General features: G+C 36.9%; 2 protein-coding genes across 7 annotated transcripts in view; one reads left to right on the forward strand and one right to left on the reverse strand.

Moving 5' to 3' along the window:
* The window catches only part of Aasdh (aminoadipate-semialdehyde dehydrogenase), a 33051-nt gene extending 20569 nt beyond the window's left edge, over positions 1-12482 (reverse strand). Inside the window, exons 1-5 of one of the 6 annotated variants that reach the window (XR_010044657.1) lie at positions 12441-12482; positions 9791-9887; positions 9184-9451; positions 7917-8037; positions 4406-4716 (exon numbers count right to left, since the gene is read on the reverse strand). Coding sequence is in view for 5 of the 6 variants with exons in the window: in XM_013154327.2 (XP_013009781.1) it covers positions 4406-4716; positions 7917-8037; positions 9184-9413 (662 nt within the window). In the remaining variant the exon portion in view is untranslated. Of the gene's footprint in view, positions 1-4405; positions 4717-7916; positions 8038-9165; positions 9452-9790; positions 9888-12440 lie in introns of those variants that run through there. The other 5 variants (XM_013154327.2, XM_005004509.3, XM_063240503.1 and 2 more) reach the window with 5 other exon arrangements.
* Positions 1-14905, forward strand: part of Cracd (capping protein inhibiting regulator of actin dynamics) — a 357802-nt gene that overhangs the window by 310652 nt on the left and 32245 nt on the right. The window lies entirely within an intron of this gene.

The raw sequence follows: 14905 nt of genomic DNA on the forward strand, positions 1-14905 counted from the left end.
TAAATCAAAACATAAAGAGACACAGCTTGAATACTTCTTTGAGTATTATATGTTTTTCAAATCCATTTTATTCAAAGATAAAAAGGAAGAAAAAGAGGAGGAAGAAAAGAGGAGGAGGAGGAAAAAGAAACTACAACAAAATTTCAAAACACTTCAACCAGGGGGCAACAATGGTACATACATTGTGCAATGTCATCCCCAAATCATTCACCCAGAACATAAGACATCAACATCTGCATTCAATTATCTGAACAATACCGGCACAAATCTTTTTCTTCAGTGAACTCAGAGAAATCAGTAGTATAATTATCTTAACCATTTTTTATATACATACACATTTTTTTCTTTCAGCTTTTCTTTCAGCAATGAAACAATACGTTTACCCATATGTGTCTTATTTCACTAATAAATATGTTTTCAAGTTGTATCCATTTACCTATACAAGTGTCCAATTTATCCTTTATGGCTGAGTAGTAGTCTATTGTATAAAAATAACCACATCTTTTTAATCCCTTCCTCAGTTGATGGACACTTACGTTGTTTCCAAGATCTGGCTACTATAAACTGTGCTGCTGTAAACATGGGTGCACATATAGCACTGTGGTATATTTTTAATTCTTTTGGGGAGATACCCAGAAGGGGAATAGCTGGGTTGGATGGGACCTCCAATGCCAGTTTTTTAATGAATCTCCACACTGATTTCCACAATGGCTGCACCAGTTTGCATTCCCACCACTTCAAGCATTATATTGTCATCAAACTCCAGAAGTAGAAAAAAGGAGTGGAGAGAGAGAAAAAAAAGGCACACCAAAATAATGGAAAGAATTTTTTTGTTTTATTGTGTTTATTTATCCTAAACTATCTTCATTCATTCATTCATTCATTCATTCGAGACAGGGTCTCTCCATGTAGTGCAAGCTGGCCTCTAACTTCAGTGACCCTCCTGCCTCAGCCTCTCAAGTGCTGAAATTACAGGCATACGCCACTACACCCAGCCCCAACCCTACATTTTATTTTTGTACTTTTATCAGAGTAGGTTTGCAATATAGAATAGTGGTGTTCATTTGGGGAACTGATACATAAAGAATAGCATACTGTATCTTGATGGTTTTCAATCCCTCTTACCCCTCTCTTCCTTACCTCCCTCCTCTTCCTTCCTGGTCCTCTTCCCACTCTCACGCCTACCTCTTTGTCTCCCACCAAATGTCCTTTAGTTTTTACTTTGAGACAGGTCTCACAGAGTTTCTAAGGCCTGCCTCAGACTCACCATCCTCGCGGGCATCCCTACATGTGCTGCACCTGGCGTAGATTAGAAACTACTAAAGGCTAAGTCATTTCCAGTTATCCAATGGATGAAGGGTACATCTGCCTTTGTAAAATAAGTGCCTCTGCCATGAACAATAATAATCCTTGCACCTTTCCTCAGTTTTGTTGGCTCTGCTGTTTTGTTGGCTTTGAGGATGGAGACTCCTGCCAAATTACTTATGTAAGACTTAAAATCTTCCTGCCTTAGTTTCCTAAAGTGCTGGGGTTACAGCGTTTGTGCGATTAGAGGTGTACATCACCACATTTGATGCTCTTAATACAACAATAAAACAAAAGAGACAAACAGAAAAAAGGAAATCAAATTCCCATGGACTGTCATCAGAAAATACAGTATCCATTATTCAAAGTGCTTAGACCAGAAGTGTTTGGATTTCTAATCTTTTCTGGGAGCAGGGGAGGTTGGAATATTTGTATTCCAACCTACATAAATGATCTTGGGGACTGGAGTCAAGTCTAGACAGAACTTCATTTATGCTTTACATATACTTATAAACACTGACTAAAGGTAGTTTTATGTAACATTTTTAAAATTTTTGTGCATCAAAGTTTGTAAATGTGGCCATCAGAAAGTGTTATTTGTGGTATCATGTGGCACTCAAAAGTTTCAGATTTTGAAGCATTTCAGATTAGGAATGGTCAACTGGGAATATCAAATGATAACAGAAGAAAGTTTCCCCACACAGTTTAGTGCCAACATTCACAGGATTCTGTTTTCATTCCAGAAGACATTAGACTAAGAAACTAAAACTTGAACATAACTTTACTTTCATTATTTAAAACTCAGTCAATTCTAATTTTTAAATATCCTTCCCCAATCCTTAATATTAACTCTTTGAATCTAAAGAGTTAAATTTAAAATTTGAGTAAATTAGACCAGTGCTATAGGGTATATCTGTAATCCTACTAGTTTGGGAGGTTGAGGCTGGAGGATTGCAAGTTTACATCCCACGTAAGCAACTTGGCAAGACCTCTGTCTCAAAAACTAAACAAAAGAAATCTAGCAGTATAGCTCAGTGCAGAATATGGGTTCAATCCCTAGTACAGGGAAAAAAAAAACAATACAATCTCGATAAATCCCTTCCCTGTCTAAGACTATACTCTATGGAATTAGCCCGAAGTTGGGAAAAACCAGCAACAGCAATAAAATAGCTTCAACCTAATAGGGTATTTGTGTAATATCAGGGGTCAGCAACAAAACTGTACTGTTCAAAGACATGCCTGGAATTTGATACTCCCTGACTTAGTGCTTTCACCTCATCCCTCCCCAGCAGCCTGCCCATACCTTACGAGACCGCTCCAGCCCTGAGGGCCAATGTTCTGAGCTGCTGGCTCTCCCATCTCCTGGATTCCAGTTCTGCTGCTGTCTCTTCAAGTTCCCCAAGGCAGGGTCCATTCCTATCCAGCTTCTGTTCTCTCAGGGTATGACCTGGCCTTCTATTTCATTCAGAAATTACAATCCATAGCTTCCTAATACAAAGAAATTTATAATCTCTTCTCCCTCTGTTAAAGGAGAGCACTACCTGGGCTTAATGCATCTACTTCTCTGTCAAATTTTCTTTCCCTACCCAATACTCCTACTTTGCTTTTATTCAAACCAATCTTCTCTACCAATTTCCTCTCAAATCCTATAAACCTCTCCCAACATAAAACAAAAACAAAAACTTTCACCTGTCTTCCAATTTAACCTTTCTTTTCCTTTAAAACAAGATCTAGAAAAAAACAGTTACACTGCTACTTCCATTCCGTTTTCTCCAACTACTGTACACTATCCTCAGCCATGAGCACTATCAAGCTCAAGGATCACGCTTCCTAGAGTATTTAATGTTCCCTCTTTCCAGACCTGCTGGAGTGCTCCAACATGGTAGTATGTACTGGGACTAGAAACGCGGTTAGTTCACACTGAGATGTTTAACTACAAATATATACAAGATCATGAAGATTTGTATTACTAAAAAAATGTTTATTTTTATTTACTCAGAATTACTTTTTCTCCCTCTTCCCTGTTTTTAATTAGTATTTTGGGATATATAATAAATACATCCATTGTGGGGAACTGTCATGTACACATTATCACATCTTTCCCTTCCCCTTGTGAAATGATATTATAGATAGCCGAAGTATATTAAAATTAAAAGCTGAGGATATGGCTCAGAGGTAGAGTGCTTGCTGGCATGTAAGAGGCCTTGGATTCAATTTCCTCACACACAAAAAAACAGATTATAATTTATTTCACTTACTTGTTTGTTTCTGAGGTGCTGGGGACTGAACCCAGTGCCTTACACATAGTAGGCAAGTGCTCTGTCACTGAGCTAAAACCCCAATCCAATTCTTTTTTGGGTTTTTTGAAGACAGGGTCTCACTATGCAGTTCAGGCTGCCTTAGACTTACTATGTCTCACAGGGTAGGCTCAAACCTGTGGTGATCCTCCTGCCTCAGCCTCTCACTAGCTGAGATAGGTGTGCAACCCCACACCTAGCTCTTTTATTACTTAAAAATTTTAAATTAGAATGACATAAAACCATGTGTCCATGAGGTTCCTATTACTATTTGTTTCCTCCTTTAACTCCACAAAAACACTCTTCTCCTCTGTCATTCATTACAAATCCCAGTCTTACAGATTCCTCAACTCCTGACCGAGGCAGCCGAACCTCCTAATTCCACCATAGAACTGAATTTAATAGAGTGTGAATCTGTTGATGGCTTCCCACTCTCTAACTGATCAGATTCAAACTGCTAACTGGACACTCCAGAATCCTGCCCCACCTCACCCCCCTTTCCTCAGCTCTGCCTTGACACATCTATTAGGACATACCTATTTGCCCAAACATAGTAGCATCTCTACCAGGAAAACCTTTTTATTAATGATTCAAAAGCAAAGCTTCCACCACTATCATTTGTTCTGTGTTGGCCTGGATTAACAGGTAAACTACTGTGCAGAGAACTAAAGTTCAGACAGAAATAAAACAAACAGCCTTAACAACTTAGGATTATTCATTTAGGAATACCACTTACAATGAAAACTATTAAAAATTTTTTTCTCTTTAAAACAGAGTCTAAGGAGTCAAAAGATAAGACTTACCGAAAATGTTGAACATTCGGTAGCACACATGCATGAGGCACTCTGACAATCTTTGGTGTCCCCGTGGTCCCGGATGTATGCAGAACATATGCCAGGCAATCCTTATGCCTTGCATCCATGTATTCTTTTTCTTCACTGCTGTTCTCGCATCTCATATGGCTTTTTCTTTCTTTATCATATTTCTCTTTCCCATCACTTGTCATCAAGTTCACCTCAATATTTTTCCAGTGCAGTCTGACAAATACTAGGTCATTATGTTCTACTGTAAGCATATCATAGTTCAGTAACGTTTCAAAGGAAGATCTGAATTTCTATATTAGATAGAGAATAAAGTTTATGATATTAACATGTTAAAAGATGTTCTTTTATATAGAAAAACGTGAATTACTCATTTACTTATTCAACATGGGGAGCAATAGAGGTACTTACTATGTATTCAGGGATAAAAAGACAAATAAGCTGTCCTTACTTTCAAATGCACCTTCAAAGACAGACATATAAAAACATGCGATTGCAGCTGGGCATGGTAGTGCACACCTGTAATCTCAGCACTCTGGGAGGCTGAAGCAGAAGGTCATAAGCTGGAGCCCTGCCTGGGCAATTCAGTGACTCAGGTGTGAGCCAATAAATTACAGGCACACCTGTCTCAAAATACTAAGGAGGAAAAAAATAAGTGGGGAAGTATTTCAGTGCAAAGGTCCTAGATTCAATCCTAGTACCATTAAAAGTTAATTTGCTAATTAATTTAATTAAAATAAAATTTTTAAATATGCTCTCGCAGTGCAACATAGTAATGTGATAATGAAGTATGCCTAAACTATTATCAGAGACAAAGGAGGGTGAACTTCGCTCTGCCTAGGTCAGAGATTGCTTATTAGATGATATTTGTGGGGTTGGGGATTTAGCTCAGCGGCATAAGTACCTGCCTTGCAAGCAGGCGGTCACAAATTCAATCCCCGGTACCAGAAAAAAGAAAAAGAAAAAAAAAAAGATAATATTTGTTATTCTCCAAATAATTAAGGTGAGCATTTTAAGCAATCAACTAATATGGAGCATATAATCTATTAAGCCTGATATAGTGGAAAATACAATATGGGGAAAGAGAGGTGAGCTATAATGTTCAGAGCTGAGATGCAAATTCTCAACTAATCTGTACACTCAGCACAAAGGAGTTTAACCTACAAATAATCAGTTCCAGCTAAAGGTAGCAACATGGACTGGACTCCATTCCAACAAGATAAAGTGATAAACAAAACTCTGCTAACTGAGAGCTATTTAATGAATTCTCTGCAACAATCCTAATATGCTACATTAGTCTGAGCTAGTCTGTTGCAGTAGGAATAGACAGAAGGGCCCATGAGCCAAAAATCAACAGACATGACCACTTTCAGGACATGGTGCAAACCTAAGAAAACTGTGGGTTCTCTGGCTCAGGTGATTTGGTACATAGGAGCAACACAGAAGCAAGTTTAATGAAGCTACAATGAATTTAGTCTGCACATGTTTAAAGACATGTTCTTTTGAATATGTATATCCTTGAAGGTCGATTTAAAAAAACAGCTTAATGAAGCAACCTACATTTTCACATTAAAGAAATTAATGTAAACCAGGTATGTTGGTGCACACCTGTAATCCCAGCACACAGGAAAGCCATGGCAGGAGGAATGCCATAAGCCAGCCTGAACTACACAGTGAGACAAAACAAACAACAACAAAATTAATTAGTACGAAAAACAAGAAAAAAAGATATAAACCCAGAAGCCTGTAGTGCCTTTTGTCTAGGATTTATATCTCTTTATATATTAGGGTTGGAATATGGTATGGCCTGTAGTATTTAAAAAATGTAAATTTATAAAAGGACTACATATTCTTAGAGCCTAGCTCAAAATCATTCTTTTCCATTACAAATGTACTGTATCTACCATGTTATATTTACTTGACAATATCACACTATGTAAATATTATAGGTTCGACAGTATTAATTTTTTCTAACTAAATCATAAAAAGCTGAGGGGCTTACATATACCAATGTCTTCCCAAATACAGTGTCTCTTATCTTTCGTAGAGCTCTTCAACCTTAACACTCCTGACATTCTGGGACCTCTTTGTGGCGGGCTGTCTTGTGCACAGTTGGATTTTCAGCGGCATTTTTGATTTCTACCTACTTGATACTAATAGCACCCCATTTGCACCATGAAAGTCAAAAATAACTCTAGATATTGACAAATGTCTCCTGGGAAGCAAAACTGTTTCCAGTTGACAATTTGTGGTCTATATTAGCAAGTGCCTGAAATATAGTAGATGCTTAAATACTCTGTATACTTTTTTTCTTTCTGAATCTCTTGTAAGTGAAGGAAAAAATATGCACACCATCATCAAAATCATGGGATAGGACACAAAGGACTTTCTATGGGGCTTTGCATGTGCCCAATTCCTATTACATGGATTCATAAAAAGTGATACTGACAATTCTCACACACCCAACCACATCCTTCATAATATTTTTCACCACACATTCCATTTTCTTACTTGTCAGCAACAAAGGGATAACTAATTTGAGGAAAATGGAATGCCTTAGTCAGGTAGCGATATTTCAAAAACATTTACTAAATAAATCCTTTTTGTTTTTGTTTTTTTGAGAGTCTCACTATGTACTTCAGGCTATCCTCCTGTCTCAGGCATGTGACATCACACTCAGCTAATTAACACCTAATTCTAACACCCATTATTCTTCAGGAAGCCCTCCATATATCTCAAGTTCTTAAGACTAGCTATACACACACATAAACTTGAAATGTGTTTAAGTTACTCCCAAATGGCTCATTAAAGGAAATGAGCCAAAACAAGGTAAGCTGGCTGTATCTTCTATAATCTTCTCCTCTTTGGTACAATAGTATTTTATAGACAACCAACTTTTAAAAAAATGAAACATGGGCTATCACTTGCTGGACATAAAACACTAAACTAATTCTTACTCCTAAAGCAGTATTTCTTAGCTACATCTTTAGGTTGACAGTCACTTAAAAATAAATAATAATAATGTGGGTAGTTTCCCAGAAACATCTGATCTAATGCTGATCTATTTTTTAAAATGTAAACCTGGTTAGAGTTCTTTAATGTTGTTGCCCACTGTAGTTGCCATCAATATATATATGGATAAAAGTTTCATGTATTATAAATTTATTTTCAGTCTAGGAAATACTTTAAGAAGAGGAAATTCAGAAAAATGCACAGACATCATTATTAGGCTAGAAGACACTTTCATGCGACAGAGCAGTGGTTCTCAAAGGTGTATGAGGACTGAAAGATGACAGAGACATTAGATTGCTAAGCATCCTGTAATGTACAGAGCACTTCTTGTAACAGTTACTCAATCCAAAATGTCTATAGTGCTAATTCTGAGAAACCTTGCCAGAGTTAGTAAATTTAGAAATCAAGCCTAGGAGAAGGGAACTCTTAAAAAATAAAAGATAATGTTACACACAAAGTAATTTTAAACACCTAGACTTACATTAATTAGCTTTTTTTCAACAAGAATATACTGTAGATCACACTTTTTAATAAAATGTGTTGATAATGATGGTGGTGAATCTGGATCAATAGGAGCATATGCAGCAGGAACTTGGAGAATTCTAAAGAAATAAATACAGAATCAGCATCCTCATTTAAGAGTTTTTCTATTTTTCTATGCACTTTATTGTTTAATTCATAAAAAATTACCTAAAGTTTTTACAGATTCACTTTTGATTAGAGGTATTACTATTTCATGTTGCTCTTAACATTCTGAGTACTATAAAATTTTGCATTAAATTCTTATTAACACAGAAATAGAAGATTTTTTAAAAGTTCATGTATTACAGTACAATATACTTGGCTATCTGGTCGTTCCTCAGGTATGAGAACCTTCCTTCATCTGTCTGTGGAGAATAACATAAAAGAAGCTAAACATATATGTACAACTTAACAGTGAAACTGTATACTACAGAAAAGGTACTTCACCAAAATTAGGATCCTTAAAAGGTAGAGGAAATCACCTTTATATTTCTGTTTGTAGCAATAATTACTTTAAGAATTTGATCAAATATAATTTAGACATTTTAGGTATTTTGAAGTACATACACGTTAATGACACTAGATCTTTGCTTATGGTAAATTCTAGGTAAATTTTTGGGTCAATGATTGAATAAATTTTGAAACATTTTTTACTTTACAGTTACATCTACTAAAACACGTATTATGGGATGAATATCAACTTTTTTTTTTCTTCAACTATCCTAATTTTTTGGCATCTTTTATTTTCTGTGAAGCTCTGTAACAGAAATCCCTATAATAATATACTAAAATAATTTAAAAAGATAAGTATTTTATAAACATTTGTTTCAGTAAGTGTCTTCTAATGGGTTCTAATACTCTCATACATTCATTCATTTTTAGTGCCTAAAATTTCAGCCTCAGGGCACAAAATACAAACATGTTATTTCTGAAATCTTGTTTTCTTGATCTAACAACAAATCATTTTAAATTGTACATTCTTTTTCTTTGACAAACAACACCCTTATATATTTTGGAGATACGTGTTAGTAAGACAACTCTTTTAGTCTCCTTAATACTCAAATTAATCTAAATGATTAAAAATAATACTAAAGACAGTATGAACTCCTTGAGAATTAAGAAGCACAGAAAAATCCAATAATAAACAATAACCTGCAATATATCATGTATTAAAATTATAAATTAGGCAACAGTAAAAACAAACTTACAATACTAATAAATATTACCCTAAAATCCACGAGGGTAAGTTGATCCCAGGTTGGCAGTAGAGCCCAATTTCCCGAATTCCTTGAAAATCACAGTGTAATTGCAGGAAATGGGATAATTCGGAAGCAGCACGAATCACAGTCATGTAGGTATAATAAATTGGAGGCTGACTATTACATTCATCAAAGCATACAGCGGTTTTGTCCAAATAAAGAGAAGCAGCCTGATATATCAATTCTTGAAGAGTCATTTCACTGAAGCTGATCTACACATCAGTTGCAGAGAACTCTAGGCATACACAGAAAAGTTAGGGGGAGCTTCAGGGAACACGGTGGGGCTTCTCTATAATCATTCTTCATACAAATAACTATATAGATATATAACTGAAGATGTTCTGAATTTGTAAAATGCCAATGGCAACTCTGTTGAGAACAACGAGGCTAAAAATTAATGAAGTCAAACTAACCCTGGGTCAAAGCTTGAAAAAAATATGAGAATGAAGTGATATAATAGGTGATCAAAATGTAGACTTCTTTTTCAATGGACTACAATATAAAAAGGAAATATATATATATTTGGGGGGTAGGGTTTGATAAAGGGTCTCACTATCATATATCCCAGGCACACCTCAAACTCACTATGTGGCCAGGGCTGGCCTTGAACTTGCAGTGATCCTTCTGCCTCAGCCTCTTGACTGCTGGGATTACAGGCATGTGCCACCACACTGCAAAACAAAAAAAAGTTTTTTTTAAATTAAGGCAAGTTTAAAGCACAATTCACTTAAAATTTTCATTTCTCTTCAGTTACCATTACAGACTGCAATGAGTGATGAAAATCCTACACGATGATGTCAAAATGTCTAATGTAAAGAAAGTCTGCTTTTAAATTTTTGTGGGAGGGCTGGGGATTTAGTTCAATGGCTTACGAGCCTGCCTGGCAAGTGTGAGGTCATGAGTTTCAGTGCCAATAAATAAAGAGATAAATATCCATGGGAATTGAACTTACATAAAAGCAAAATCAAACTTTGATAGAAAAAGAAAACACCTTCACTCCATATCTGTCCAGTTTCAGACTAATATATACAAAAATAGAGCTTATCATTAATATATTTTACAGGTCACTTTTGTAATAAGCTTTTCTTTAGTTCATGTGTTTTAAATTGGCAAAAAATTTAGACTGCAAATATCGAAGCATAATAAATAGTATATCAATACAATGTTTTTTTGGGCTTCTTGGTGCAGATTAGAAAAAAAAAAAAATAGGTGGCCAGGAATGGTAGCAAACATCTGTAATTGCAGCACCTGGGCGACTGAGGCAGAGGAATCACCACGAGTTTAAGACCAGCCTGGGCTACACAGTGAGTTCAAAGCCAGCCTGCACTACACAGAGAGAACCTATCTCCAAAAAACAAAAAAAGAAAAAAAACATTTGAAAAGTATTTTATCAATGAAGCATTAGGAATCAGTGAATACAAAACTCATAGTTCTTATTGAAGGTAAATATTACTTTCTTCCTCTGAACTGTATTTTCCATATTCCAGAGCAAATAAGTTTTATCTAGTAGCCTATTTCATTTTATTAACTAATTATTTTTTCATTTCTTGACAGGGATGTAGTTCTGGCTGGCCTTTAACTATGTAGCCCAGGGTGGCCTCAGACTCATGGTAATCCTCTTGCCTCAGACTCCCAAGTGTTGGGATTACAGGCATGTGTCACCACACTTGGCTGTAGTCTATTTTAATTATTCAAGTTTTTTACTAATTTTTATTGAAGCTTTTTATTTGAACTGATTTCCTTGATGATTCAAACACGTCGTATTAACATTAACTGGACCAAATAAAATAAACAAGCAAATATCCTGTCATTTCTATACATGAAGCTTAAAAATGTAAGATAACTTTAGTACTTATAGTATATTTTAATGAGCACTTCTGAGATCTTTTTGGATACACAAGATACAATTCAAAGCTTTCCTCAGGCACAATAATGGTTATTAAGTACAGTATAAGGATCACAGCATGCATTATAATTATGAGGTCTGCATTTATTTCATGATGAAGTTAGTGCAGTGCATATTCTACTACCTCTCCTGCATGTGATTACTAGACTGACACACTTGGTAGTGTATTATACTAAAGCTCTTTTTTAAAAATCTTTTTTAGAAAGTGTCTCACTATGCAGTTCAGGCTGGCCTTGGGCTCACTTTTGTAATCCATGTTGGTCTTGAATTTGCAATGATCCTCCTGCCTCAGCCTCCCAAGTGCTGGGATTACAGGCGTGCACCACTGTGCCCCGCAGTACTATGGGATCTTATAAAATTTAGTCTATGTGTAAAGATGGTTTTCTCTTGAACGCAAAAATCTCTACAATAGTTAATTTTCTACAAGAGAACATTTTCATTTAAGTACTATACTCTTAAATTAATTCACATCGAAGAGCAGGCTAATTTCTCAAAAAGAAAATCCCATTTTTACAACAAATTATAACATTAACCACACGTATCTATACAATAATTGTTTTCCTGTGTTTAATGTCTCTTTTTTTCTCAGTGGCAAAATCCGATCCTGCCTCAGGTCTTCATTTTCATTCAGTGAATCATAAATATATATTGTCTGTATATGAACTCAACTTACTATACGCCCAATCATTTGTGACCTTGTAAGAAAACACAAAATCCAGTAAGTTTTACATGCAATGGTGTCCAATTTAGGTTATTTGATATTTTACAACTATGAGGGCTGTTAGTTACTAGAGTTCTTACGTCAACAAAATCTACTGTTTTAGAGATTAACCCCAGGTTATTGGGTTTTATAAAGATGGTTAAGGAACCCAGGGATTTTATTTTCCCTTTTCTATCTGCGCCTGACATTAGGAAACTACGTTTAATAGCAATGCATTTTTTTTTTTTTTTGTCTTTTTCCTTTTTATCAGTACCAGGGATCGAACTCACGACTGCCTGCTTGCAAGGCAGGCGCTTATGCCGCTGAGCTAAATCCCCAGCCCCAAAATAATTTTACTTGCCCTTCGAAACACAGTAGGAAGTAGGCAAAGCACGTGTGCGCCCATTCTAATGGAGAAAAGCGAGGGACTCGAGAGAGACGACACGGGTCACAGTTAATTCTGCACAACCCCAGCCCGCCAGGCCCCACATGCCAGGCAGTGGTCATGACCTCCATCAAGCCTGTGTGAGCCACCTCCCTCTCACAGGCCCCGTAAGACACCTCACACATCTGAGACTTATACAAACGAACCCCCGAGATAGGTCCGACCTTACGGACCTTCTTCCGACTGTCAGTCCACATTAGTCGCAGAAGAGTCGCAACCACGCGGAAGCCGTAAAGCATTCTTGCCGCACGACGCGTCCCGTAAACCTACCCAGTCGCCTCGTGACGTCACGCCCGCGACGCCGGACCTCCTGCTCCCCGCCCCGCCCCACGATAGGGAAAAGTTGCCCCGAGAGAGGAGTTCTGCGTTTCCTCGTTGGCGGTTTTTTACCCAGACACTTGGTCTGGTCCACTGCGTCTTGGTGCGGTCAGAGCCAAAGCAAGGACTCTGGCTCTGACCGCACCCTTTCATATTTTCCAAAACCTCTGGACATGATTGTTGAATTTTGAGCCACTGTTCCGTCATTCATGGTAGTGGGAATAAAAACATCTCAGACTAATGTGAAGAAATCACTGTGAAATAGCGTGACTGGCACTCGTCACATTTTCTGAGAAGCTGCTCAAGACTGCTAGGGACCTTGACTGTAGCGGTGTGTCTTAAAAAGAAGTCCCTGTCGTAATGAAGTCCCTGTCGTTCATCTTAGCTGGAACGAGAGTAACTAAAAATTCTGCAGCTTTGCAGAAAATGCGTCTCCGATAGAGTTCCCCCAAGGCTAAACTGTGTGCTTGAATAGAAGTGTCTGTTTCCGAAGTAGACATGTAGGTTATCGTGGTATTTTGAAGTGAGTAAATAGTAGGAAGGCAAGAATCGGGACTTTGTTTTTTCCTTGGCAGGAATGACGGCAGGTCAACACCCACGGCGTCTGAAAAAGCACAGGATGTCACTGTAGGTGTGTGACAAACTGTTTCACTAATTTGAGGAGGAAATACTCCGGTTTTTCCGCTTTTCCCAAGCTCAAACATGAACTTACTTTTTTTGGTAGTCTCCAAATGTGCCTCTTGTCTCTGCTTCTGTTAGGAATGACACAATCACCTACCTAGCAAGCCCTCAATTTCCCCTCTTTCACAACTCGTAGTATGCATTTCACTTTCCAATCTCTAAGCCTCCAAGCTACATCTGAATTGCTTGGGGTGTATTTTTTTAAAAATTATTTTTATTAGTGCATGTTCACAAGTCAGGAGTTTACAATCATCTTGGGAGTGGATACATGAGCTTCTTTTAAAATTTCTGTTCTCTTCCTCCCCTACTTTCCTCTACCCTTTTTTCATACTTGTTACTGTCTTAGCTCATGTTATGGCTTACAGTGTTTACATTAGTTGGGGATATTAAGTTCCTGTTCATGGCGTATCTGTATTTTCCTTTCCCCTTCTCATCACTCCTCACTCTGGTTCCCTTGAACCACTTCCTTATTGTGAGAAGTCTATACCATTATCAAATTCTATGCATCCTGTATCATTTTTGGTGCTTTTACACATTCAAATGAGATACCATACAGTATTTACACTTGTGTATCTGCTTTATTTCATTCAACATTGTATTTTCCAGGTGCATCCAGTTTCCTACATATCGTCCTCCAATTTGTCATTTGTTACAGCTATATGGAACATATATATATATCGCACATTTTCTTTATCTGGTCGTCTGTTGATAGGAATACAGACTGATTTCCAAGATTTACCTATTATGAATAGTGTTGTTTAAAACAACAGTATGCAAGTACTGATGTAATAGAATCGCTTAATCTCATATGGAAAGATACCTAGGAAGGAGATACCTGAGTCAAATGGAATGACTGTCTAATTTCAGTTCTTTGTGAAATCTCCATACTAAGTTCCATAATGGTTGTACAAGTTTACATTCCCATCAACAGTGCAGAAGGGCTCCTTTTTCACCACAGCCACACCACCATTTGTTACTGATTTCCTAATGATTGCCAATCTCTCCAGACTAAGAATTTTTGGGTTGTTTTAATTTGCATTTCTCTAATGGCCAGAGATGTTGGACATTTTTCATATATCTGTTGACCATTAATATTTCTTCCTCTGTGAATTGTCTGTTCCTATTGCCTATTTCTTAACTTGTTCTTTAATTTTAGGTGTTTTTTAAAGTTCCTTATATGTTAGATATTAGTGTTGTCATGGTGGGCAAAACAATATTCCCACTGGGTAGACTTGTATCTTCACCGTGATGGTTTTGCTGTAAAGCTTCTTAGTCTGAGGATCCCATTCATTGATTCTTGCTATTTCTTGTGCAACTGAAGTTCTGTTTAGAAAATCCACTTCTATGCCTATGTTTTCAAGTGTTTTACATATTTTATCTTCCAGGAGGTTAATGTTTGTTTTAATGTTAAGAGCTTTGATCCACTTTAATATATGATGCAGGTCTAGTTTCATTATTCTGCAAACAGAACCATTTTCCCACCACCACTTGTTGAATAAATTCTTTCCCTCCAACACATGCTTAGTCAAAGATCAGATAGTTGAATGGTGAGGTTTCTGTTTCCTCCATGCTATTGCAGATTCCTAAACCCTATGCTGAAAGGCTCTGAATTGGTTTAATAAGGAACCTGTAAGTTACA

The sequence above is a fragment of the Cavia porcellus genome, unplaced genomic scaffold, assembly GCF_034190915.1.
Source record: "Cavia porcellus strain 051 isolate PalLab524CR breed Dunkin Hartley unplaced genomic scaffold, mCavPor4.1 scaffold_30, whole genome shotgun sequence".
NCBI lineage: Eukaryota > Metazoa > Chordata > Mammalia > Rodentia > Caviidae > Cavia > Cavia porcellus.